The sequence below is a fragment of the Electrophorus electricus genome, chromosome 8 (assembly GCF_041902795.1).
Source record: "Electrophorus electricus isolate QZ-2024a chromosome 8, ASM4190279v1, whole genome shotgun sequence".
In the NCBI taxonomy this organism is placed as follows: domain Eukaryota; kingdom Metazoa; phylum Chordata; class Actinopteri; order Gymnotiformes; family Gymnotidae; genus Electrophorus; species Electrophorus electricus.
The window spans coordinates 20,240,101-20,266,839 of record NC_137504.1 but is presented as its reverse complement, the minus strand read 5'-3'; the positions used below and the strand labels follow the sequence as shown (position 1 = coordinate 20,266,839).

Sequence of the window (26,739 nt, the reverse complement as noted above, 5' to 3'; positions counted from 1 at the left end):
AAATAAAACTTGAAACAGGAAGTCAAATATATACTTTATTAAAACATTTCATTTAAAATATGACTTACCACAGTAAATATTTAATGCACAGTCAAAATATTGTATCTATCAATATTGGATATCTACAGTTTTGATACAGTGGTGGCTTAAGAAGATACAAAAGATTAAATGCAAATACAGGAGGGGGATTTGAACAGTAAAATTAGCAACAAAAGACAAGGCACTGATGCAGAGAGGGGGCAAGGATAATGGGTCAATGATCTTTGCTGTTTCTGAGTTCAGTGGCTTTGGTGAGGTTCCCCGTTTCTTTCTTTAGAACATTCAAGAGCGTCTGAGAACTCTCCAGAATCTGTAAAAGGAAAAAAGGAAATTTTGTTCCCACACTAATTAGCTCTAGAAAATCAAAACCATCTGGAGAGGGAGATTAGCTATTTCATAACAAGTTTAAGAGGAACCCTCCTTTCAGATTGTACCAAGTCATATGTTATGTAACTGCAGTTTATAGTAACAACCAGGAGAAGGGTGGTATTTTACTGTTAAACTGAACAGTGAAATGGGCAAAACAAAGACCTGACTGACTGACTGACTGAACATGCGTGTCATCATGGTTGGTGCTAGATGTGTGTTATAGCATCTCCCTTTCATCTTGGTCTTTTTACACACAAGCATGTTAAGCATTTACCAAGCTACAGATAATACACACTTGTATGATCATTTTTACTGGGACAATGCAACATGTCACAAGGCAGATATCATCACAAACGGTTTCAGGAACATAACAGTGAATCTTCATTGCTCCAGTTGCCTGTGCAGTCCCTGAACCTCAAATTCCTGTACAGATTTTGGATGAGGTAGCAAGGAAAGGGCCATTTCACAACAGGACTCTGCAGTAGATTTATTACGGTGTCATGGTTTCATGGTTAATCCTGGTGAATATCAGACGGGGGTAGGGTGTGAGAGAGAGACATCCCATCGTTGTGTTTTTCAAAATGCCAGTCCCCCACACCCCCTAAGCACACAAATGTTTAACATATGCCATTCGAACCAATCACCAAAAAAACAAACAAACAAAAAAAAAACAAAACCACTACCAGTACCCTTTCTCCAGTGTGAGCCAGAGCATCTTATGGCTTGAACGATACTGCTCAATCACAGCCTGCTTCAAAAGCTTTTCCAAAGTACATGTTTGGCCACACAGCATGGGCTTTTAATCTGAACTGGTACTGGTCCAGGCCATGGCCTGTGGTTTAACTTTCACAGAGTAAGTATAAGTGCTTTCAGAAGTATAAGTCCAGTAAAAGCCATTTTTATTAGCCGCTTCTTTGCAGGCAGAAATGTGGACAAAAAACTTGGTGCAGATGAGAAAACAATTTCTTTGAAATAGGCAAGTTCCTTTTGAAGGTTCTTGGCATTCAGTGCATCTCCGACAGTTTTAAAAGATTTGTGAACTGAAGATTCCTTGGGTCGTCCGCCTATGTCAGAAAACCCAATTTCAAAGTGGAAGAGGTCTGTGAACAAACAGTGGTGCTTTCCACTAAAGGGCAGAGACCTGCTATCCCATTCCAGACACCAAGTCATTCTATGAGGGGGGCTGACTGAGTCACTGCTGAAATAGAGAACAAATTCTATAATTCAGATCTAGATCTGAGAAGTCAGTAACCAGTAGACCTGAAATGGAGGAATCTGTGAGAATTTTTGCCAGAAGAAACAAGATTACTTCTGTAAGTTCTTTGTTCTGCATTGTTATACAAGCTGACAAATATTGGTTTCATTTATGTATAGGCTATGTAAATAGTAACTGATTTCATTGTATTATAGTGCATATATTGTATTTACACATTAAACTCTAATCCAGCCATTCTTTGCACAAAGGAGTGCCAGATTAGTGAGCATGCCAGATTATTAAGAGCTTGTCTAAATTCAATGTGACCTGCTTTTAAATTGTACTGCTCGTCATGTATCGTGAAATAACTTAAAATATTTATAAATTTTAAATCTTAAATTTATAATTTTACGATATATACTTTTACTTCTAAGCAGGTCAATGACTTTTGTGTGTTTTAATAAAAGATGCTTGTTGTGGCACGTGCAGTCATGCCCTCGCTTTAGTGTTACAGCGGTACTGGACATATCTGGTTGTTGCATTATGTATTGCGAGATGATGTCGGAAGCTTTAGCACCAGCAGAATGAGAAATCTTTATACTCTTGGTTTCTGCAGACTCTTCTTCCTCATCACTAATTTTTTCTTCCTGTACACATTTGATGCTGTCTTCAGCTGTAAAAGCTCGATCTATTCCTCAATTTTCTTCATGTAGCCACTTAGTAATGTCATCTTCATCAACAACTCCTCCTCCTGGAAGCTTGTGGAACATCAACAAACACCATCTGAAATTGACAATTCTACATTGGTCGGCTCATCACTGTCACTCGATACTGACTCCAGTTTAGTGTCAATTGAAGGCCATAATTTTTTGCAACACTTTATCATGATATTGCTTTCCACAAATGTTCCATGCTTCTGCTGTTTGGAAAATATCACGCGTATCAATTGATTTGCATGCTTTCAACATTGCCTCCATGGAACTGTTTTCACATTCAACAGGGAGGTAAGAATCACATGTCAGTAGCGGTGCTAAATTGATTCCAAAATTCCCTGATCCTTAGGCTCAATCAGTTTGTTAGTCTGGAGGTGGTCCTTTTTCCTCAATAATTTTCCCCAAATTCTTTTTAAACTCTTCCACGTCCTTTTGTTTGCAAAGCCACTTTGCCCAGTGACTGTCCGCTGCTGCAGGCCATGTCTTTTCTTCCAGTTTGACAGCCAGCCTTCGCTTACTGTAAACTGTTCACTGACATCAAGTCCTGTTAAACACCACTGCTTTTCCTTTGACTATAGAACCACTGAGTGGTAGTCCTTTACTATGGAGCTGTATGAACCATCTGTAAACAGCTGCATCAAGTTGACTGTTCTCACTTTTTTACATAACCTTTTGCTTACCCAACTCATTGTCCATTTGGTTCAGATACTGTCAAAGTTTATTCCTATTCATTTTTATGTCAAACAGTGGCATGTCCAATGTTGTACAAAGCAGCAATGGCTTTTTGAGAACAACCTCACTAACTTTTCTAATTTTTGAGCCTGCGATTTCTTTAACGTGAAGAATTCCTGATAAGTGCAAGGCAACAATGTGTGTAAAATCAAAGTATTGATTAATAAACATCTTAAATGACATCACTTTAATTCAAAGGGTATGGAAAGGGAGATGATCAAGCCTTGAATACAGCTCTGGCTTTCCTAATCTAACTAAAGACATGCTCACCCATTACAATTCAGTTCCACCAGCAGTCTCGAATGTTTTGGCACCAATAAATGTAACAAATAATAAATAACATCAAATAATAAAAACATGTTACATAAACGTGCAGTTTTTCATGTGCAAGACAGATCACATGCCACTTTTATTTGTTTGCTAATGATGCAAATTTGTTTCAGTTTAAATGCTGCTCATGTGATAATATCCCAGCATTAGAAACAAAATGGGAGAGGCTGGTGACTGATGAAGCTTACTCCCACACAACACCATCCTCCCCCAAAACAGATCAAATTAGTCGTGTCAGAATATTTTTTTGTAAAGTGTCAGTGAAAGGTGAGTGCAAAAATAGGAAACACACCGACTTTGAAGACTCAACTTTGAGATCACCATCCCTTGAAATATGCCAAGATTAATACAAGTACAATAAGGAGGACTATATTCATTGAAATAATCAACCAAATGATACTGATTATATCAAGTTTTTTGTACTTACTTTACACATGATAACCCTACTGTGTAATATATTAAATAACCTAGTATAAAAATATCAGGGCATCATATCATGAAAATTTCAACCCATAACACTGCTACTCTGCAGAAACTGTGAGGCAGAGTTACAACATTCCTGTAGAGTGCTTCCAGCATCTTGAAGAATCCATGCCCAGATGAATTCATACTGCTCCAAAGGCCAGAAGTAGACACACTACTAGATAGGTGTACTTAAAAAGCCTGTAAATCTGCATGTCTAGCTTTTTGCCTAAAGACTTTATTCAGTTTAATTGCTGCTGAAAGTGGATCTGAGACATGTTATCATCTCCGATCTTCACACATTTATTCTGCCAGCGTTCCTTCTCTGAAGAGTTGGTTTTCATTAGCCAGGCGTGGGGGTGTGTGTCCCTGTGGACTACATTATTTTAAATTACTTGTACTTCCCAGAACTGATCTAAATTTGCTTCTAAACTGCTTAAACTATTTCAAATCAGGTGGTAATGTAGAACATTATGCACATAAAGACAAGCATTTTCCTTCACATTTCTTCAATGTAAGAATCAAGGCAAACAACTACTGTCCTTCACATATTACTAACCCTTTTATGTTAAAACCCCCAAAACAACTTCAAAGCTGAGCAGATTAAGAATGTGTTATTGCAACAGTACAAATAAGTAAAACAACCAAACAACAAGCAAATCCTGACCTTCATATAGGCGGCCTCGGTCTCAGCAATAGTGCGATCGAATTCGGCGCGAGCAGTGAGACGGCGGGCCAAGCTCTCGTTCACACGGCTCAGCTTCTCCGTCAGTATGCGGATATCGTGTTGAAGACGAGCCTTCTCATCTTCCTCTTGCTTTATCTGCTTATTGAGCTCATCCCTCTTAAAGCAAAGCTCCTCTATACCTAAGCAGAAACGACATTTGGGAAAAGATGGACGGAAAGATGACTTGCCATGTATTCCGATGTTAGGTAGTTTGACATGACGCAAAATTACGATTTAAAGTATTTAGGCCTATCTAGAGATATTAAGTACGGTGGATAGAGTATAAGTGCATTAACATGATTATATACCCCCAGACTACTTCACACTCAAAATATAATATGTAAATGAGAATGATTAAATTAGAAGCAAGTTATTTTGTAATTGGTTTTGTACCGTTTTTTCCACAACCCCTTACAACATGAGGAGCAATAAAGTGCACACGAGGCAGATCGTTTGTTATTACTGTAAGGTCCTTTACATTCATTCATGTAATTTAAAGTGGGAGGAATGTGTATGTACAAACGAAGCCTTACTCAGCAGACTTTGTGCTGAATCGTGTAAAAGGGAAAACTAAAAGGAGGTACACGTGTTTGTAATCGGCTAATCGAAAACGAAAAAAGAGACGCGTACAACATTCGTCACATGAATTACAAACTGAGGAACACAACTCTTGAATCTCATGAACTGTATTCTTCAACCATAACAAGTAACTAGAAATTGTAGCTAGCTAATTAATGTAACGAATATAGCACGTTGCCCTCATTTTAACCAGCTAAGGCTACATCTTCAACCTACATAACCTATACTGGCTTGGTCAGCTAACCTAGCTAGGTTTTGGTCCGTCATTTAGGACATTAGCACTAGCAAAGACATTTCACCTGCCACCTTAAGCTAGCTAACGTTAGGTTAGCTCGCTAGTAACTTAACCTAGATAGCTAGTCAACCAAGTAAAACAAACCACTGCGCACTCATAGAAAACATATTGTAAATTTACTTCATATTATACACTTAAGTGAGTTAAGATAGCAAGCTAGATATGAGTGCATTATCTACTTACACTTCACGAGTTCGTTGTTGTAGGTTTGAAGTGCGGCTCCTTGCTGGGTCATGCTTGCTATATCTACTCAGGGTCAGTATTTTATGCAACTTTGTAGCCAACTATATAGCATACAGCTAGCTAGCGTAACTGGAGGGACGTCTCTTTTCTGAAGTATTTCTTGAAATACAGTACCTAACCTAGTTAGCTAAGCTAGCTAGTTATATAGTTAGCTAACTTGTACGTGCTAAATCATTCACGGAGAGCAAGTTAAGGCTCCCTCCTGTTTCCAGGACAACGTCAATGAGCACTTTCCACATCCCCTTTATCAACATCCGGTAACAGCAACGTCATCAAAACGGGACAGATCCTTGAAGAAGAGCGCGATAAACTCAAGAAAAAAAAAAAATACTATTGCTATAAAATTGGAAAGACATTGTATATCTTACATCATACAGCGGTCTGTTAAAAAGAACACGTCACCCTGGAAATGTTGCCTTCAAAACGGGTTTTATAGTCGTAGGTTGAAAATAGTCAAACTGACTAGCCGGAATGAACGACAGTCCGATTTTAATGCCTAAGGGGCTGCCCGCTGCCTGGGACGCTGTAACTGCTGCACTGGTGAGTTTCAGATTGAGATAGAAAATATAAGAAGCATAAATATATAGGCAGCATTTCATGTATATAAACAATTTCTAACAAACGTGTATATATGAAACGTGATTTTATCGTTTTGTCATAACTTATCCTTGCGTTATTAATCATTTAACCTACGTGCAGGTATCCCCAGTAATACCTCCTGTAGTGGCCGATGACACTATTTCTGACGCCCTTGCCCTACTGTGTGAGCAAGGACTCGGCCAGTATTTGGAGGGCTGGCTACTGGAGACCCTGCAGCTTCGTCTGGGCTCTGATGTGGCTCCGGAGTTCTGGGCGGGGCTGCAGCAGCCAGAGGGGGAGTCGGAGGAGAGGGACCGGGCACGAGCCCTGATAGAGGCCTTCAGGACCCTGCTGCTACGGCTTGAGCCTTTCCTGGGTACGCTGTGTTCTCCTATTTCTGTATGTCCTACTGTTTTATGTTTCATTTAAATGGTAAACATGCAGGTCATTTTCAGTGAGATTAGGGTCGTACTTTTGAGCGGGTGGCACGAAGAGCTGCAGAAAGACTATTATAGTTCTTATCTATCGAGATTTGGTCATGGCAGAAGTTGTCAGTAATGATGTGCTGTGTTTTCTGCACAAGTCTTTCCTTTTCTCATTCAGCCCTCTTGTGTCAGGTGGCCTCGAGCAGCTGGGCTTGTGGCAGGACGAGTGCTGGGGGGGACTGGCTGGGCCTGGGGCCCACAGCCTGCGTGAGAGGGCCTTCTCCGTAATCCGTGCCATCCTCCTCTTCTCACCACCGCCCGTTCTCCAGCAGCGTGTGCTGGAGTTCTATAGCCGCACCTTCTCTGTGCACATGAGTCAGGCGGGGGAGGGTGCAGAGGGTGAGGAGGGCCCGGCAGATGGCTTGTGCTCAGGCTGTGCTGCCCTGCCCCAGCTGTGCTGGTGCCAGGAGGCCCTGGAGCAGCTGCAGGAGCTCAGCCACATCCTGTGAGCAAACGGCTACATTGTTTTGTGATACTGGGTTTATAATACCAGGAAAATAAATATGATGGTATGGTAACCTATGAGGGAATAAGCAAGTATGCAGGAAACTCGATTCAGTCACAATCAGGCACAGCTACTGTGAACATCTGGCATGCCATGCCTCCCTGACATTTCTGACCTAGCTTTGTATTTATTACTGGGATTTGTCAGAGTCAGTGCCAGTGAGTTAGTGTGTGAGGGTTCAAAATCTAACTGGAGCAGTGAGATCGTGGTGTGTTTTAGCTCTAGACTGCAGCAGCTGGAGCGTGTGAGCTCTGAGGCAGTGACCAGCATCTTGCACAGGCTCATCGAGCAGAGGATGGAGCAGCGTTGCCGTGGTGAATACGAGAGCTCCTTCCTAGCCGACTTCAACGACGTATGTGGCTATTTGACCTGTTTACTCTTAGAAACAGTGTAAATAACAACACATCTGCTACTTGTATTATGTTTTTAAAGGCACAAACTTTTTTCCATTAATTGGAATGTCTGCATTATTAATATATCAATTTGTGTACCTTTAAAAAAAAACGTAAACCTTATCCAGCCATCCTTACCTTGGGCTGCAGTGGCTGGAGCAGGTACTTGGCTGGCTCAGCAGGGTGTTCGCCAGCGAGGTGGGCGAGACTGGTGCTGACCAGAAGCCCGACCACCCTGGTGGTGCCATCCTCCAGCGCTGGCGATGCCACATGCACCAGTTCTTCTGTCGCATCTATGTGAATATGAGGATCGAGGAGCTTTTCAGCATCATACGAGGTGACTATCTGGAAGGCCTGAGTGTGATGTTGAGTGTAATGCTCAGAAGTACTGAGTGCAGTGCTGGAGGGCTGTTTTGTGATGATGTCTTTTGTAAAAAGTCCTATACAATAAAAACTGATTGAAATATAGCGTATGCAGTGGTGAAGTAAGGCAGATGTGGTATTCCTTTACATTTTATGGATCCAGAGTAATTATATACATTTACATAACCTCTGCACTTTTCAGCTGTGCTGTGCTTTGAAACTCCTAAATACGTCCCGAATCATATAATTCTCGGACTATTTAGATTTTCCTGATTCAATTCCTGCCATTGAAGACCTGAAGTTCTGTCTGGAGCGGACCAATCAGAGACAGCACCTGCTGACCTCCCTTAAATCTGCTTTTGAGACGCGTTTGCTGCACCCAGGTCAGGGGCAAAGCCGGGGGCAGTACCCTGTTTTGCTTTTTTGTGCACCATTAAGAAATATTAATCCCCACCATCACCCTCTTTAGGAGTTCACACATCAGACATAATCACCGTATACATATCAGCCATTAAAGCTCTGCGCGAACTGGACCCCTCCATGGTTATCCTGCAGGTGGCCTGCCAGCCCATCCGCAAGTACCTCCGGTGAGGCCTGTAAACACTAACACATTATGCCTTATGTTTTTGCTCCAAGGTGAATGCCAAGTAGGAGGCCTACTGTTCTGATAACATTTTACCATCATAAACCAACGTACCATCTTAATGGTAAAACCAATGGTGCAAAAAAGATGTAACACAGTATGGAACAATGAAAATGAGAACATGGCTTGCTGGTTGGTTGTTGGGAGGTTTGATAAAAGTGCTTTAACTGGATTTGGCTCTGGTGTGGGCAGGACCCGTGAGGACACGGTGCGCCAGATTGTGGGGAGTCTGACAGGTGATGCAGAGGGCTGCAGCGATCTGGCCAATGAGCTTTCTAGAGCTGATCCCGTTACCCTGGAGACGCAGGATAGTGAGGAAGAGGGGAGTGATCCGGAAGAGTGGACCCCCGACCCCACTGACGCACTTGCAGGTTAGAGACTAGCAAACATATACATACACCTTTCTTTTGTCATTGTGTTTCTTTTCCACATGGGCATATGTATGCTCACAGCACCACTCTCTTTTTCTGTATAGATAAGACGGGCTCAAAGCGCCGTTCCTCAGATATTATAAGTCTTCTGGTGAGTATCTATGGCAGTAAGGAAATCTTCATTGATGAGTACAAGACGGTACTAGCGGACAGACTGCTTCACCAACTCAACTACAACACAGCAAGGTGCTTTAATTTACTGCACACACATACAAAATCCACTGATTAATTGCTATATATAATTGCTATATATTTATCACAATGTAATTTGAAATGATATCTGTTGATATGTAGGTTTTTATCTTATTTAAAATTGTGTGTTTGTGTATGCGCATAGAGAGATTCGAAATGTAGAGCTGCTGAAACTGAGGTTTGGAGAGTCCCACATGCAGTACTGTGAGGTTATGTTAAAGGTATGCTTGCCTCTGCAAACTGACAGGCTTGATGTCATCTCTTGAGTATGACTTCTGATCTGAGATCAGTGATTCAGGATTTTGTATAGAAAAGCTTTTCATTTGCAAACATCTGACACCTGGTGGAGAAAGTGTTGACTATAGGAAGATTTGTAGTACCATATAACTCCCACTTTTTCCCTTTCTGTACAGATTGTCCACTTGAATGTGTCTTTTATTAAAAGAATATGAATATTTCATTCTTCTACAAAATGAGTGGCTCAGTGAATATTTTTAGAAAAGTCCTTAACCTTAAATTTGCAGCTGATTCTTAAACCTTAAATTTCAAAATGTACCATTTGTCCATCTATGTATCTGTTTCTCTCTCTCTGTGTGTCTGTGTCTCTCACATCAGGATGTGGCAGACTCCCGTAGGATCAACACTAATATCAGTGAGGAGGTGGCTCGTCTGCCTGCTGAAGATCAGCCTCCCATTCCTCTCTCAGCCATGATCCTGTCTTCAGAGTTCTGGCCTCAGCTCAAAGAGGAGAAGATGGAGTTGCCTACTGTAGTCTCCAAAGCCATGGAGGCTTACACGCTCCGCTTCGAAAAGCTCAAGGTCTCTCTCTCTCTCTCTCTCTTTTCTTTCTTTCTTTCTTTCTTTCTTTCTTTCTTTCTTTCTTTCTTGGTCTGTCTCTCTCTTTCCTTCTCTTTGAACCTTTACTAACTTTTCATCACTTGCCTGAAAAACAGCTTCTGCCAGCACTAGTCTGAAAAATAATTCTAGCCATGTGCCTGACCCGTCCTCCCTCCCTGTTGGGTTGGAATGAATTCCAGCTGTCAAAGTACACTCCAAGCCAAAATGCATAGACTGGAAAATGACATTTGCACCATACCACCCCAAAAATAAATTGCCGCAGTTCAGTCTGAGTGTCTTTCTGTATGTGTCCAACGACGTGAAGGCCATGAGGACTCTGTGCTGGAAGCCTCACCTCGGGTCAGTGACTCTGGATGTGGAGCTGGAAGACCGCACCCTCACCAACCTCTCTGTTTCCCCCATCCATGCTGCCATCATTCTGCACTTTCAGGACAAGGGTAAAGGGGCATGCCCCAGTTTTCATCACTTCTTACCTCTGCAGCACATCGCAAATTCCTAAAAAGCATTCTTTGTTTATTAGTAACTTCAGAGGGGAGGATTTATTTTTATTATTATTACTTTATTACTAAAATATTTGTTGTTTCGTTTGTAAAGTGACTGGGGTTATGAGTTTCAGCTTTAATAATTAATAAAACAGTATGAGAATAGTTCAGTAAAAACAAAACTAAGTAAGATACCATTAGACTGAGAGGTGAGAGGATGTACCCTCCGTTCCTTCCCTTGCAGGCACGTGGAGCCTGGAGGACCTGAGTGGTGCTCTGGGGGTGTCACAGGAGCTGGTGCGCAGGAAGCTGGCCCTGTGGCAGCAGCAGGGTGTGGTGCAGGAGGAGGCCAGTGGCCGTTACAGCATCCTGGAGACAGCCTCGTGCAGGGAGCGGCCTGACCGCGCCGTCATGCTGCTGGACAGTGACGAGGAGGGCGACTCCAACACCACCACCCAGTCCGAGCAGAGGGAGGAGAAGCTGCAGGTGGGGTGAAGCTGCGCCCGGGGGTCGCCCCAGTGGTGCACAGAGGGTTATGTCTGACCTGGAATGTAATTATCCAGGGTTAATGTAATTATCGTTAGACAGAGCTGATGTGAGCGTTTTCAGGAATTGAGAGAGGAACATGGGCTGTGGCGCACTGCTGAGCTGTTGTTGTTTTTCGGATCTGAAAATATATTTCTGATATATTTATATGCTTTGAGTGAAGTTGTTACTTTGCACACACATTGTTGTAACATCCTTAAGATGCATATTTAATATGTCTGGCCTTCGTAACAGATTTATAAAATAACATTACTTTGTGTTATGTTTTAATTTTTTATGTCAGATACAGCTAACCACTACGTCTTGTCGTAAAAACGTACTAGCTGTCTTTGTTGCACAGACATTATAATATTAATATTTGTAACTTTGTTCCATACTATCGTCATTACAGAAATGATACTCTTTAGTATCACTGCCCGTATTAGTTTAAAAAAACAAATCACCCTGTACAAGACTCTGTGAAGGGGACTGCGTGAATGACTGTTGCTGCCAGGTGCCTAATTGCTGTCCCCTGTCCCCCTGTCCGGACTCAGTTGTTCTGGGCCTACATTCAGGCCATGCTGACCAACCTGGAGAGCATGACCCTGGAGAGGATCCACTCTATGCTGCGCATGTTCGTTGTCACGGGGCCCGGAGCCACAGAGATGGACGTCAACGAGCTCCAGGCCTTCCTGCAGAAGAAAGTCCGAGACCACCAGCTCATTGTCTCGACTGGAGTCTACAGACTACCCAAGACCAGTCAGTAGAGGACAAGAGGTTTAATACGTCAAGGGTTTTTGGTTTATTTGTTTGTTTTAAATAATAAAATATTGATTTGCTTATGTTTGTTACTTTGGAGTGCATTTTTTAGTTACTTTTGCACTTGTTATACAAATAAATAATTAAAAATAAGACATTCTAGCAAATGTTTTCACCTGTCCTCTGGTAAAATAAAAAGAATGAAAAATAAACAAAAGTCTTCACCTAACTTAGTATTCAGTATATTTATGGTTTGGGTTTACTTCTGCCACACAATAGGCTTGCCAGAATAATTCAAATTATGATTTTTAACAAAACTAGATGTTGTACTATGCAGTTTTCAGTCTTCCAGATAAGTAGCTTACACACAGTTACATGAGAATTTTATGTTTGGGAAGAAAAACAGGACCATTTAAAATAGGATTTACCCCAGTAATTCAAGGCAAACAAATAGAACAATTGATTGTGTATATGGCGTAATCATGCTATTGTGTGCATAAACGGATAGTTGATTTACCTGACGGGCAGGGGGCGCTATTTACTTGCTCATTGCGGGCAGCTGACATGACGTGTAGGGGGCCGTACTGAGGGGGTTGCACTGATTTTCAAGTTGGTCATTTGGATGAATGTTAGCACATAGAGCACGCTCTCAGAGGGGATTCGGACCACAATCTTAAAACTCCATTAAACTTGGAAAAAGGAGCTCCTAAGGAATTTCGAATTAGTTCTGGAGTTTAACTACACACAAATGGATTATCCTCTCAACTGGTTTCTTTTGCTGGAGAAAGGCATATGATTCGGTTTGAAGACGCATAATCTCTCACCTGGGATTTTCTTATTGTCCACTCCTGGATTTTTTTTCATCTTGAGTCCGTAATGGGATATAAAACCCAACTTGGACGTTGTATCCTTGTCGTATTCGGTTATTATGTTATAACCAGGTGCAGAACAAATGCGGGTAATATCACTGTGGCCGTAATGCTTCCAGACAATATCAAATACCCTTGGGCATCGCCAAGGGTCCTTCCTGCAATCCGCATGGCGAGAGAAAATATCCTGAAAAGCGGACTTCTAGCAGGACACACCATAAACCTCCTCAACTTTAGTGTAGAGGATTCCACTGGGTCTTGCTCGGAAAATAAAGCACAGATAATTGCAGTGGATACTAAACTTTACCACAAACCAGATGCTTTCATTGGACCTGGTTGTGTGTACGCTGTCGCCTCTGTTGGAAGATTTGCGTCCCACTGGAACCTGCCACTGATAACTGCTGGAGGACTAGCGTATGGCTTCGATAATATTGAAGAGTTCAGAACTATTGTTCGGACGGGTCCCACCACCACCAAACTCGGAGACTTCGTCAACTACCTTCATGCGCATTTTAACTGGACCAAGCGCGCGCTGATGATATTTCACGATTTAAAGCAGGACGATAGACCGCACTTCTTCCTATCCGAAGGCATTTTTCTAAACTTACTCGAAGAAAACATGACCGTAGAAGCTTTCCCATATGGAGAAGATTTAAATTATAAAGACATCGTCACATTTATGAAAGAGAACGGGAGAAGTAAGTTTGGCCTAGGCTTTTGGGCTGATTGTCAAGAAAATGTTGCTGAAAATGTTCTGACATATTGGGTAAATGTATCATTGTATTATAAGCAAGAGCTCCCCTCACTTGTTTTAGGTTTATGGCCTGAATTTGTTTCATCGTTTCACCCACTACCCACTAGTGCTCATCTTAACCCAATTACTAAACAATTGTCGTTAGACCACAGTGAGGCATTGTCCTCTTACACTGAAATTACGCGAAAACTTTGGCATATATGGTCCATCACCTGCGTTCCTATATTTTTGGTTGTATTTTTGGTAAATATGTGTCCTGGCGAACATTTTTCAAGTCCGAGTTTCTCAAGAGAATAGTTTCCATATTATGTCTCATCTTAAAATGAGGCAGTTATGATTTATTGGTAGTTGTAGTTTGCATTTAGTTCAGATTAAATAAGTAAATATTACTGTTACGCAACATTTGTGATCACCGAATGTTGGTATAGCAAATTGTGATAGAAAATAGGAGCAGCTATACGTGTTGTAGTTTTGCACGACACAGGGACCTAATGTTTAGCTTTGGTTGTCTTGATTATTCATACACTAACATTCTGTTTGCCGCGACAAAAAAGTCTAGTCACCTCCTAACCTTTCTTTCCTTTAATGTAAATGCATAGTTTCGTAATAACACACTTTTGGATGAAAGTCAAACCTCAATGACAGAGCCGAGCAAGGAAGAGCTTCCTACAATAATATGTGACAGAAGACCGATTACAAGGTTAAAAGTCGCTTTAAATGCATAATTATTTTTTATTTCATTTTAATTTTAAACAATTAAAAATATATTCAAAGGATACATACATATTTCATACTGACGTCCTGTGTTATCAAACAGAATGGAGAAAAGGGAGAAAGCAGAGTATGCGGATGTCGTAACTCAGTGCCAATTTCTACACAGTTTAAAGTGATTAGAATTCCTAGTAAAGAGGGTGAATCGACGTGGTATAATGTTACCATCTTATTTTGTGTCCAGAGAAAGCTGCTACCGGCTGCAAAGGCTAGATACTAACAACTAGAAATCCGTACCATTTTATGGTGTAGACGACTGTAATGATCTCCAAGTGACTGTCCAAAATACAACGATGACAATATAAAAACATTAGAATAATCGTTTTTACGAGCCTATAATTAACCCACTGATAATTAATCTAGTATTTTTAAATAAAGACTAAAAAAAGATTAATTGGAATATTCTGGGTATCCAAATCCCTAGACTGACCCTGGACTGAAAAATCATAGAACATCTTGCTGCCCTGTATATTAAGACTTTAATTCATTTAGAATAACTATGAAAGCTACTATAATTATATCATGATGAAATATTTATAAAAATTCCAGATTATGTGCTATGGACTCTATCACAATATTTTGTAGTTAGGAGTAAGGATTGATTCAAGAAATGTGCTTGAACTTTGGACAAAAAAAGCTTACGCCATAAGCTACCTAAATGTCAGAACTCACCATGAAACAGGAATTTTAAGGACCAAAGGAACTGGTATTTTCAAAATGTTAGTTTATGTTTCTTCTGAATTCAAATGTTAAAATGATAATGAACAATAACAGTAATATCTTGTAATACTGTTATTGGTTTCATTACGTTAAATGCAGGTTTTACCTCAGTGAAAATATCCACATCATGTTTGTTGTTAGATGCATTCTAGCTCTAAAACTACTTATTCTTTGTTATTTTTGCCAGTAAATATTGCTTTTGAGTACAGTAGATAAAATTTCCAATCCAGTGAGTGTACCATTATGTGATAATCTTCAAATGTGTGGCTCATGTTCTCACTACCATGGCAACGTGCATCCAAGTCAGTCTCCCAGCGTCCTCTTTTAACATGTGAGCTGAATGGCACTAGAATGCTCTTTTTCTCTCTCTTGCTCGCTCGCTCTCTATACCGCTCATGCTGTGACTCTCTATTTGCTACCAGACGTACCATAGACACAGCAAGTCATGTAGAAACAGAGTACCTTTCACAAATTCTTGGATACCATGAAAAAATACTTATACAGTTGTTTCTATTTTGAATGAGAAGCATTCAGAAGGTCATCCAGTTCTCTTAAATTGATATGTCACACATTATTACCGGTGTGGTATACATATAGTGTCTTTTTGTGTTTAATTTTAAAATATTAAATTAATATTTAATATTTTATATTAAATCTATACATCCTATCTGTATTAATGCTTAAACGTACAGCACATTAAATGGAACTTCCCCCAGAATAACAATGAATTAGACATATTTACTTTTCTCTTAGATTAGCACTAGAGAGTTCTAATTTAGATTCTGACATTATTCTTACACATGATTGTGGAGACACCTGACTGGTTGGAACTTTACATAGCAATGGAAGAAAGGAACTGTGTCTTCTTCCTCAACCTAATGAAAATATGGCAAATTATTGCTTCAGTCACAAAGAGATGGTTCGGACACAAATTTAATTCTGAGGCAACCGCAACTGCCAAACATTGTTGTTACGCTTTCAGAAATGGAGTGCCATTTCTTTGACAAGTTTCATGGCAGTTGATATGCTGTGTTGGCAATGCAGGTTATCTTCTGCTCTGTTATACTACGTAGGGGCGTACCAAAAGGCCAGACATGTCAAGTCAAGTCAAATATATTTATGTAGTGCTTTTTACAACAGATGTTGTCAGCCCCTGAAACAGCTGACAAACAAAGCGTAAAATACTGCTTACTGTACCTTTAAGTTGCTCTATTGCTTAGTCTTTAAATTGTCAAAACATACAAGATTAGAGTGAGAAGTGATATCATTGTTACATAGCTTTTACCTGACAATATTTAGTTAAGAGCTTAGCTGGGTTTTATAACAGCCTATTGTTGCTTGATTGTTCTGACATTTAACTAGGCCTGTTAAGGTGCATGAACATTTAAAGGGCTTTAATGGATAATTATTTGCAGTTGTTCACTGTATGCTCACTTCTAGAGATTAGCATCACAGACCTTTCTGGAGAGAGAAAATTGTTGATTCAAAAAAAAAAAAGAAGTAATAGCAAGACTAAAAAGCCCATATGTTAGTTTTTAGTCTTGCTCTCTACTAGAGTTCTGTGAGGTTTTTTGTCTGTTTTGATTTTATCTCTAAGTAATTAATGAGATTTTGTCTAGTAAGCATAAAATGAGATGATTAATATATTTTAGAATTGTTCCTCTATTAGCTGTGACCTTTTAGATTAGTAGTTTAAGATGTTTAGCACCTTTAGCACAGAGTTGAATTACGTCATGTGAAACCAATGTGGGGTCAGTCAGGTTAAGTGTAATGTGTTTTCTCAGTAGCATTGACATCATTCTACTGCACAGCCATGCATTGTAAGCAATATGTTATGCACCATTATGAATTTTGAACAAATGCAGGACAAATGCACACCGCTGCGTTCACCATAACATTATATACCCACCATTGTGTTCATCATAACAATGTATGCACACTGCTTTGCTCACCGTAACATATGAAAATGTTATTATGCTAATTACAGGAGCGTTTCTTCACCATAAGAAAAACTGCACATACCCTAATATATATATATATATATATATATATATATATATATATATATATATATATATATATATATATATATATATATAATTATATATATAAATACATAATTGAAATAAACCAGTATGTTATCAAAACTAAATGTAAATACACCAATATAAGCTATTAGTGCTGTAATTACTGTAAATACAGTGTGTTATTAGTTCTGTAGTAGATGCAAATACACCAGTGTGTTATTTGTACTGTAGTAGATACAAATATACCAGTGTGTTATTAGTACTGTAATAGATGTAAATACACCAGTCTGTTCAGTCTGTTAGTACTGTTGTACCTCCCTTCCCCACCTGGGTGACTTTACTGCCATAATGGCCTTAGGGTCTGAGTGAGTTATTTTGAATGTCGAGGCTTGTTCTGCTTCTCTGGCCTCAGCATTCTGTTCATTTTTGCCTACTGATGGGAAGATTGAAGCCTGGCCCAACCCTGGAGACGCTCATATCCTTACAGCTGTTTGTTCTTTCCTGGTGCATTACCTTTGGGAAACAATGACTCACTGCACTGAAAAAGGTTCCAGATATTAATGGTAATTTTGTACTAGTCTGGGTGAGACCAAGATTTCAGCTGAAAATGTTTATTCTCTGCTTGAAAACTTCATAAAGGAAGTTCTGGGTCATTGGATCATACCTCTGTCCTCCAGGCAACATCTGAAAAGAATGTGTTGTCAGCACAACACTCAACATTTAAAGAAGGTGTAAAGGTAATGGTGTTCAGACTCAGAAGGCCTCTCAGTTGATTTGAAGCAGACTGAAGGCACATGTCAAGCAGTGGAAAGGGAAGGTTGTCAAGTTATGTTTTGCTGTTTCAGTGGTTGTCTGTGTCTGTGTGTGTGTGTAGATGTGTGTGGCGCATTTGTGTGTATGTACACTGATAATAGTTGAACAACTGGAGCTGACAATAAATAAACAATGTTCACTAATTATCAATAAATATTTATAAATATTTACAAATTACTATTAAATCAGGAAAATGGTTTACACAAACTTTGTTTACTGCTGCTTTTAATAGACTACAACTGGCACACAAATACTGTCAGTGCATGTGCATTATATAAAAAAATTCAATCACTACAATACATTAACAACATTGTACATTGCTAGCATCAGAAAACAAATCATAAATACTAACTTCTATCTGCAGCAAGTGTTTTTTAAGCAAGTGACCCAAAAAAGCCTCCAGGCCATTACAAACTACCAGCACAGACTGTGTACTGTCAGCACTCACCTCGTACGAGAACCGAACGTCCTCGTGCTGATTTTGATGGCCTTTGTGTAAGCTAGGCCCTAGCAGATCTGTCTAAAGTCTATAATGGTGGTGAACATTTTTGTTGCCTTTTTGTACATTTGTCTTGGTGCACATCCAGCAAGCTTTGGGGCTGTTTGGCTAGAGCTGGCTGGGGTGTGTATCCGCACCAGGGGCCGTGTTCTGCCTGAGTGCTAAGAGGGAGCCCCTCTGATGAGCTGGCAGCCGCCGCTGTACAAGGCACAGCTAATGGAAATTAGTGTCTATAGTTCGAATGGGATGTGATGCAACACAGCACTGTGGATGCATACATAGGCACACGAGTCAAGGCAGCATGCTTTACACAGTTAGGATGGCGGCCGTATTGAGGCAGCCATGTACGCACAGCAGACGTAGAGATGTTACAGGGATGGACATTGTTACTTCCATTATTTTACTATCTGTCCTTGGATTCTAAGGGAGGCATAGTCAAAGACTGAAGGTGGATCAAAGAGGTCTATTTACTTGATTTAACAGGTATATGAGAAATTTGCACACACCCACCATGAGCTTATGACGTGCTGAATGTATCCACATATCTTACTGGCAGCCTCTGTCTGATTTGCCTCCCCTACATCTCTGTATGATCTGTCTGACCTGCAGTTGTGTACATCTCTGTCTGTCTGCCCAACAGTTATGCACATCTCTGCCTGTCTGCCCAACAGTTATGCACATCTCTGCCTGTCTGCCCTGCAGTTGTGTACATCTCTGCCTGTCTACCCTGTAGTTGCGTACATCTCTGTCTGTCTCCCCTGCAGTTGTGTACATCTCTGTCTGTCTGTCTTGTCTGACTCCCCTGCAGTTGTGTACATCTGCGGGCCTCTGCAGACCTTCTTCCACATCATGAACATCTTTGAGGAAGAGGTGAAGAACCCAGAGGACTATGCCATCTTCTACCTGGATGCATTTGGAGAAAGTCTCAGCAGCGAGGCCAAGCAGCCATGGCAAGGCTCAAATATGCAGTGGAAGGATCCAATCAAACTGTTCCAGGTACACCAATGGAGAACTCCAACCAATGGAGAACTACAACAAACCAAGTTTTTTTTAGAATGTCATGGGACATATGTGACATTTATTTAGTAAATTAATAAATTTTTGTATGCACTTTAATTGTGGCCCGCTAGAGTGTTTTACAGTTTTTCCTGTCTTAATGGGACTGCAATTTTCTCTTATTTTGAATGCATTTTAAAACTAACCCTTTTGCTTTAGTTGTTAAAAATCCATTAGGCTTACACTTATTCAGATTAGACTCGGCTTCCTGCAATTAGAGTTTGTTCAGGTAATTAGAAAATATATTGTTCAGTTTTAATTTCTACACAACACTATTAGAATAATGTGTTTAATGTAAATTGTGTGTTTTGGTATTTCTGTTAAATATTAAGTTAAAGAAGAGAGGATAGGGGTGATAGATATTGATACCACCTTTTACAAGATGTAAACTTATACAATGATCTGTATACTGCTACAGAAGTAAAGTAAAGCACTTAGCGCTTTCATGAATAATTTGTTTCTGGGAGATAACCATGTTTCTAAGCTCAATGTCCAATGTCTTGGAGGTACACCTCCTGGCTGTGTTAGCACATTACACAACATCAACGTGACCACAAGTTACAACAGGTTTTCAGCCAGAGACCAGCTTTCTGATCCTAGATACTTTCTGAAAATTATGTAATAGTTTTAGATTATTGTCATGAGACTGCCATGCCAGGAGATGCAGGCCTCACATATGAAATCTGAAGGAAAAACCTAGCAGTCGTACAAGCCCTGCATTCTGTTTTTAAAATCTTTCACCATTATCTAACACCAAATGCTTATGTTTTTTTTTAATGTGTCCTGTAAATTAAAATGAAGTCTTTTACTGTCTTCATAATAGCATCACTGAAGTTGTTAATTCCAGAGTGGCCCTATTCAGCACATCTTAAACCCTTCCTCAGCATAGTCTTCCTCAACTAGACTATTGCTGTTCATTGAATTGTAGGCATTGAGCTTTCTCTGTAGGTTTGTAGACAATTTTGTCATAAGCATTATTATTCAACATGAACAAAGCTTAATTTTTTGTTTTTTTAAATGAGGGATTTTTTGGGACTATCCAAAATACAGCAAATTACCCAATATAAACTTTGCAGTCTCAGTGACATGCTTTATATGTCTGGTTTCAAAAACATTATGCAGAGGTATTTAGACTTTTTGGGAAAATTCTTAGGATCTGTGTTAGATCATTTGTGTTTGGTTTATTAACTTCAGCTGTCTTTCCTTGTCTGTCTAGTCTGTATTCGTTATAACGTACCGGGAGCCAGACAATCCAGAGTATGCAACCTTTCGAACTGAACTCCATAAGAGAGCAACACAGGACTTTAATGTTCAGCTGGAACCTTCCTTGGTAGGTCAAGATATCTCAAGATAATGTTATATTGATTATTTTTAAGAGAATAATGGTTCAAGGATTGTGTTCCACCATGTCATGTGTGTGTGTTTATCCAGTTTTTAAAAAATGTATTGAATATATCTAGTAAGTAATATTTTTTGCTTGAATTTTAGTTTTTCCAGTTGGCTGTTTTAAATGTTTAAAGTTTGGAGCTCCTCTAGATAAACAGTGAAAAGTAAATGTTGATCTATAACCTTGATGTTGTTAGCAATGCAAGAGAGACATAGCCAAGTTGATGATTTAGGCACCCAGAGTCCACCAAACACCTGCAGTGTTTGCTGTAGTGTTCACTGGAACATGCTCCTCTTCCTCAAGCTGCAGGAGGCAGCTGTGACACCTCAGTACCATGGAAACGTGAGCTTGGCTTTCTCTTGTCAGGCTCATTTTCCGGAATCAGCTGTGCTCATGGACAAAATTAGCCGACAAACCCCATGAAACACTAGAATCACCCTTCAGCCAAAAATATGGACTTGAATCATTGTATACATTATAGCCAGGCAATCTCTGATTTAAAAAGGAAAAATCCTCTAGTGTATATGATATATAATTCTACAGATCCTTAGCTGCAATCCTAACTGTTCTAGCAAAGTGACACAAAGGTAAGTGTTGGAATGTAAGGTTGATTTTCCTGTCATTATCAGTGTTGATTATGCTGAGCATGTTCTGGCTTTTCCAGATGGATTTTATTGCCGGTTGTTTCCATGATGGTTTTGTCCTGTATGCCAAAGCCTTGAGCGAGGCTTTAGCAGATGGGGTTTCTCAGAATGACGGCCTCAACATCATTGCAAGGATGCAAAATCGAAGGATCGCTGGTGAGTTCGCTTATGATCACTGTGTAATCTCTGTTTAAGTTCACTCGTTGGCCATTCACATTCTCAAGGCTGCAATGTGTTCGTTTGCCGTGACCGCCGTGAGCATGATGCCGCTCATTTCCACAGAGTGATTGTATTGTTTGTGCATCTAGAGTAAATAATGTGAGGGAGCTACAATGCAAATGGTCCACTCTGAACTGCAGTGTAATGCTGAACGAGGATTTTTTGATTTTCCAGAGTCCATGTCTTTGAAGTGTGTCAAAGTTTCTGAAGTATGTCAATGTTTCTGCTGCGTGGGTTGGAGCTTGTTTGGATGTTGCTGATAAACTCTGAGACTCTCTCCCAGCGAGAGTGGGGTCAGAGCCCTGTGATTGAGAGCCTGGCCCAGCCAGCTTGTGCATGGAAAATCTGTTTCTAATACACGGTCCATCTGTTGGAACCTCTCCCTGGAAGAGACACGAACCTCTTCTGCATGCTTCGAGCCAAAAGTTATCTGGAGCCAGGGATAATACAGTGTGCAAGGGCATGGCAGAGAGATAGTCTGTTTGTTGGATTTCCTCTCAAGAATCAGCAGCTCAGTGGAGCCAATGCACAATAAAGGAACAATAGGTCACATTTTGTTGGTCACAAAAGTTTTGTCAGATCACCTCATGTTATGAAGCAGAATATAATCTGAACACCACTCACGAATACTGTAGAGAAGAAAGATGCATCCTGATGACTACTGTGAAACAATAATAGTTAATATTTCATTAGCTGTTAATGGAAAACTCAAGCAGTGGCTACTTTTAGGGGTGGTAGTATCATATATTTATGGAAATTGGATGGTTTGATAGAAGGGGCAAGAATATTGGAAAGTAGTTTGGCTCATATTAACAAAAACAATGAGCTTCGCTTGCTTATTGTGTAGTTTAGGGAGCTGTAGAATAATACCACTACACAGCAACTGGAACTGCTTAGAATAAGTTGCTACTCTTCACATTGGGTTAATGTAATCTGTGTTCCAGGAGTGACAGGCCTTGTTAGCACAGATCGAAACAATGCCAGATACACAGACTTCAGCCTATGGGCCATGGCCAACCTGGAAACGGGACAATATGCGGTAAGTTTACCACAACAAATACACTCTAGTTCTAGGCATTAATATTGCTGAAGGTACGAGCTTTTTTTCACCAGTTGTCATGTGACTTGACTGGTGGGCACTTTTGCTCCACTGGTGTGATCAATCACAGGAAGACATCAGCATATTTCATCTCACGGTCTTTTGTGTATCTGCTTGGAAGGGGACAATTGAACAGATGCAATTAAAGACCTTTTGAGACTATAGGCATATTAGACTATTTAACTGACTGTGAATCCCCTGTAGAATATAGAATTAGAGTTTAATATGCCATAGTTTAACATAGTTTAATTAAACTCTTAACAAAATAGAGTTTAACAAAAAAACTTTAGTTTGCACTGTTCCTCTTCATTTGATAATTATCTGAATTCTGAGTTAAGAGCTTCCAGAGTATAAAATTGCACCATTCTGAATTTATTTACTGAGGAATATTATACAGTATGAGCTGATTCAGTCTCTGTTTCAAGAGCTCTTTATATTACATTGATGTCATCATCTATTAAACCTTATGGCTCTTGTAGATTTCATCACCAAATATTTTGGTAACAATCTTTTTAGTGTAGATAGTGACAGTTACAATGATGACTGTACAGCAGCAGTTATCCAGGCCTCAACCAAGACAGCAGGTGAGCAGAGAGAACAGCGCCTCGGGCAGATTGGGTAACAGTCTGAGTCATGGGCCACTTTGAAACAGAATGCACCGGCCGTCTCTGCTATCTGTCTTAAGCACAAACGGGTGTTCAGCAGGTAATTCCTGATTCAGCACGATTTGAGCTCATGCAGAATGGTGTGAATGAAACCTTAGTTAGATGTACAGATTTTAAGTGGTTTTGTTGTCATTCAGGGATTGATTTTGTGATATAGGACTCTAAATGCTGTGGATGATTTCCTGGAGATAAACTGTGTTGGAAGTTAAAGAGCTAAAAAGCATCTGTAAACTGTTATAATGTTGATTGCAGACAGTATTTGGCCATTATTTCACTGAAGGGAATTCTTATGTAAACAGATTGCTTTAAGGCTAAGAAAGGCATTTATGCATATATTGAAAAGAAATCCCACCAAATCAGCCTTCATGAAAACCTTCATAAAGCCATTCTTGGCTTTAACTCTCAGGACCAAATCTGTTATACGCCAAGTACATAGCCGGAAACACATGTATTGCAGTAGAGTGTTAGATTGTTTTTTGTTGCCATAGCTACAACATATGATGTTTAGATTACACTTGTTTTATGCTTAGCATTTAATACAACGTGTACATAATATTTACACACACACACACACACACACACACACACAGACACACACACATACAAACTGATTTTAACACTGAAAATCTCAACATTATTAGAATATGCTGTGTTTGTGCTATTTATATCTGGAAATGTTTGATTGTAAAGCAACAGGCAAGCTAGTAAATGTGGTTCTAATTGGGTTCTTTGTAAGAAAGAGCACAAAATTACAGTGATTTGCTCTTATCTGATTAGTTGTCATGTCTCCTTTTTTTTCCAAGCGGGTTCTTTCTGTTTTGCTTTTTATATTTTTTACTAGTATCAATTGTTATCACTTGATTATGGATTCCAGTTTTATCCCAATCAAGATCAAAATAATTCTCACAGGACTAAGTGTAATTGCAACTATCAAACATATATTCTGTGAGAGAGCTTCACGACCTAACTTTGTTCCAATGTTGACGCTGTACTGAAAGTTAAAAATAACATTTTAAAAAATGTTATCAAAAGAAAGACATGCTTGATTTATGCCTTAATTCTGTGTAGGCTGTTGGTCACTACAATGGAACCAATAAGGAAATTTTGTGGTCGGCTACAGAGAGGATTCACTGGCCCAAGGGTTGCCCCCCTATTGATGACCCACGATGTCTGGTCTCCTGTGAAGGTTTGGGTTTACACTGTCTTCTTTTAAGTGGTTTATCAAATATGTAACACCCCACTCCCTTTGAAAAACATTCATAAGTGTGCATCCCTCATTACTGGTTGTGAAATAATAATAGTTGTGTTATTTAAGTGTTTTAAATGCAGACACATGAGAGACACACACAACAGATTTAACAAACCAGCTGCATATAACACACTGCTGCACAGATTATGTAGACCTCATGTTATCCAAACACATCATCTTATCCAAATGTGTTTATGTGTTTAGGTTTGTTCAGAGTAAGTCACAAATATTAAGCACTGATTTTTATTTTTTTTTGCATTCTCTGAATTCTGGATGGATGTGTACTCCGAGGTCTTGGAAGGTGCCACTGCACAGTAGGAGTAAGGAGGGCAGGGGTAGCTCAGTGGTTAAGGTACTTGTTATGATGTAACATCATCATCAGAGATTGATCCATGCAGTATGTGGAATACTGAGTTATGACATAACATCACTATCAGAGACTGATCCGTGCAGTATGTGGAATGCTGAGTTATGACATAACATCATTATCAGAGACTTATCCGTGCAGTATGTGGAATAGTCACATACTCACTACAGTGTCCAGTTAGGATCCGCACTTAACCACAAAAGCATATACTTCTATTCCCTTTTCTGAAGTTCTTGTATATATGGTACTTAGCTGTTGCTTTTACCCAGAGCAACTTACAATTATGACTGAGTACAACTAGAGCATTTGCAGGTTAAGGGCCTGGTCACAGAGGCAACTTGGCAGTGATGGGGCTTGAACCAGCAACCTTCCAAATACAAGTGAAGTACCTTAACCACTGAGCTATTGTTTGTGTTCTTTTTTGTTTCCTTTATAGTGCACAGCTGTAGAGCACCTGAGCTTCACACAGGCATTTCAGCTGTCTCTTATTCTGTCTTACTTACTTTCTGTGCACATGACAAATAAACTTGGAAATTTGAAACTATTTGAAACTATATTCATCCCAAATTTATAGTGAAATCGAAACATTGTTTTTCTTGTTTCAAATCACATTCCTGTCCTTTTCTTGTTTCAGATCAAATTCCTGTTCTTGGAATTGTGGCTGTGGGGTCAGGCCTAGCCCTCATCATTTTTGGAATGTCAAGTTTTCTCATTTACAGGTGCACTTTGATTCAACACTTTGCCAGTTTTAATTTTTCCATTTTCTTTTCATAAAAATAAGGAAGCATAAAGAAAGAATAGAAGATGCTTTTTTGGCTTTGCATGGCTTATTATAGGAGGAACTGGAATAGGATTTATATACTTTTTGAAACTCGCAAATGTTCCAGCAACCAGAAAAGTATGAAGAGTTGATTGCCTTGCTTGGATGGACTTCCACCAACATTGTGGGCAAGTCCTGGTGTGCGGGGGATGGTGAAATCCTTACCATTGTGGTGAAGGAATAAATCATTTTTTGAGGTGTTTGAAAAAAAATCACCATCCATACATATGATTGTTCTTTCTCCAAAAGGCAAGGAGAGCAAGAATAGTCTGGAGACAAGAACGCTGAAGCTGACTCATTGCTTTGAATGGATTTATGAGGCTATAGTCTTGTCAGTACTGTAAAGTGAATATGTATTCAACCTTTTCATGGCGAATAGACTAGATTTGGCAGTTGCTCTTTTAAATAGATTAATTCCTGTCTTATTCTCTCAAATGAACTTCGTTTGAAAATATGATTCCTGGGTTATAATCTGGCTATAGTACTAAATACATGCTCACACACACACACACACACACACACACACACACACACACACACACACTAATCTAATTCCCAATAGTTGAGAGATGGCATCACTAATAACAAGCAATTTCCCAGCATTATATGTTTATACATATAAACAGATCTTTCACTGAAAGTGTTCTTACTATATTTGGCTGGTAAAGGTGCCTCTTTGCCTCCTGTAGGGATTGATTGACTTTATTTTGTAAGAGCTCTTTTTTGTTTTTCACTTCATCATTGTAGCCTTTGGCAGACAACCTTAACTCCTGTTCAGTACTGCCACGTATGAAGAGTCGTCCTTCCTGGTCTCTCCTGAAATAAACAAGCATTCAGCATTGATTTGCTGTCTTGTGTAGGCAAAAACACCATTATACCAAA

The 26,739-nt window shown here is 39.7% G+C and overlaps 3 protein-coding genes across 6 annotated transcripts in view; 2 read left to right on the top strand and 1 right to left on the bottom strand.

The window, feature by feature from the left end:
- Positions 1-22: 22 nt before the first annotated feature.
- ssna1 (Sjogren syndrome nuclear autoantigen 1) lies at positions 23-5,903 on the bottom strand. 2 transcript variants are annotated; one of them, XM_027027343.3, is made up of 3 exons: positions 5,625-5,894; positions 4,508-4,707; positions 23-349 (listed from the first exon to the last, which is right to left on the bottom strand). In XM_027027343.3, exons 1-3 carry the CDS (start codon positions 5,674-5,676, stop codon positions 254-256), a joined length of 348 nt encoding a protein of 115 aa, XP_026883144.1. In that variant the 5' UTR covers positions 5,677-5,894; the 3' UTR covers positions 23-253. The 2 variants fall into 2 exon arrangements, with proteins under 2 accessions (XP_026883144.1, XP_081575252.1); XM_081719126.1 differs by lacking the exon at positions 23-349 and adding an exon at positions 360-4,216 and having other exon boundaries at positions 5,625-5,903.
- A 63-nt stretch (positions 5,904-5,966) lies between these two features.
- anapc2 (anaphase promoting complex subunit 2) lies at positions 5,967-12,127 on the top strand. 2 transcript variants are annotated; one of them, XM_027027342.3, is made up of 14 exons: positions 5,967-6,224; positions 6,384-6,639; positions 6,881-7,193; positions 7,473-7,605; positions 7,796-7,982; positions 8,272-8,391; positions 8,478-8,595; positions 8,844-9,022; positions 9,127-9,268; positions 9,420-9,495; positions 9,890-10,093; positions 10,437-10,569; positions 10,859-11,100; positions 11,694-12,127. In XM_027027342.3, exons 1-14 carry the CDS (start codon positions 6,156-6,158, stop codon positions 11,904-11,906), a joined length of 2,385 nt encoding a protein of 794 aa, XP_026883143.3. In that variant the 5' UTR covers positions 5,967-6,155; the 3' UTR covers positions 11,907-12,127. The 2 variants fall into 2 exon arrangements, with proteins under 2 accessions (XP_026883143.3, XP_081575251.1); XM_081719125.1 differs by lacking the exon at positions 8,272-8,391.
- Positions 12,128-12,511: 384 nt separating this feature from the next.
- The window catches only part of npr2 (natriuretic peptide receptor 2), a 30,707-nt gene continuing 16,479 nt past the window's right edge, over positions 12,512-26,739 (top strand). Inside the window, exons 1-7 of one of the 2 annotated variants that reach the window (XM_081719195.1) lie at positions 12,512-13,465; positions 19,160-19,347; positions 20,624-20,737; positions 21,459-21,594; positions 22,602-22,696; positions 24,490-24,607; positions 25,672-25,756. In XM_081719195.1, the coding sequence (XP_081575321.1) occupies positions 12,775-13,465; positions 19,160-19,347; positions 20,624-20,737; positions 21,459-21,594; positions 22,602-22,696; positions 24,490-24,607; positions 25,672-25,756 (1,427 nt within the window). In that variant the 5' untranslated portion in view covers positions 12,512-12,774. The remainder of the gene's footprint in view (positions 13,466-19,159; positions 19,348-20,623; positions 20,738-21,458; positions 21,595-22,601; positions 22,697-24,489; positions 24,608-25,671; positions 25,757-26,739) is intronic. The other variant, XM_027027346.3, reaches the window with a different exon arrangement.

Coding starts and splice junctions, on each gene's coding strand:
- ssna1 (XM_027027343.3), bottom strand. CDS start 5,676: ATGACCCAGCAAGGAGCCGCACTTCAAACCTACAACAACGAACTCGTG. Junction 4,708..5,624: donor CAACAACGAACTCGTGAAGT/GTAAGTAGATAA, acceptor GTTTCTGCTTAG/GTATAGAGGAGCTTTGCTTT. Junction 350..4,507: donor CCGAGGCCGCCTATATGAAG/GTCAGGATTTGC, acceptor TTCCTTTTACAG/ATTCTGGAGAGTTCTCAGAC.
- anapc2 (XM_027027342.3), top strand. CDS start 6,156: ATGAACGACAGTCCGATTTTAATGCCTAAGGGGCTGCCCGCTGCCTGG. Junction 7,194..7,472: donor CAGGAGCTCAGCCACATCCT/GTGAGCAAACGG, acceptor GGTGTGTTTTAG/CTCTAGACTGCAGCAGCTGG. Junction 9,269..9,419: donor CTCAACTACAACACAGCAAG/GTGCTTTAATTT, acceptor GTATGCGCATAG/AGAGATTCGAAATGTAGAGC.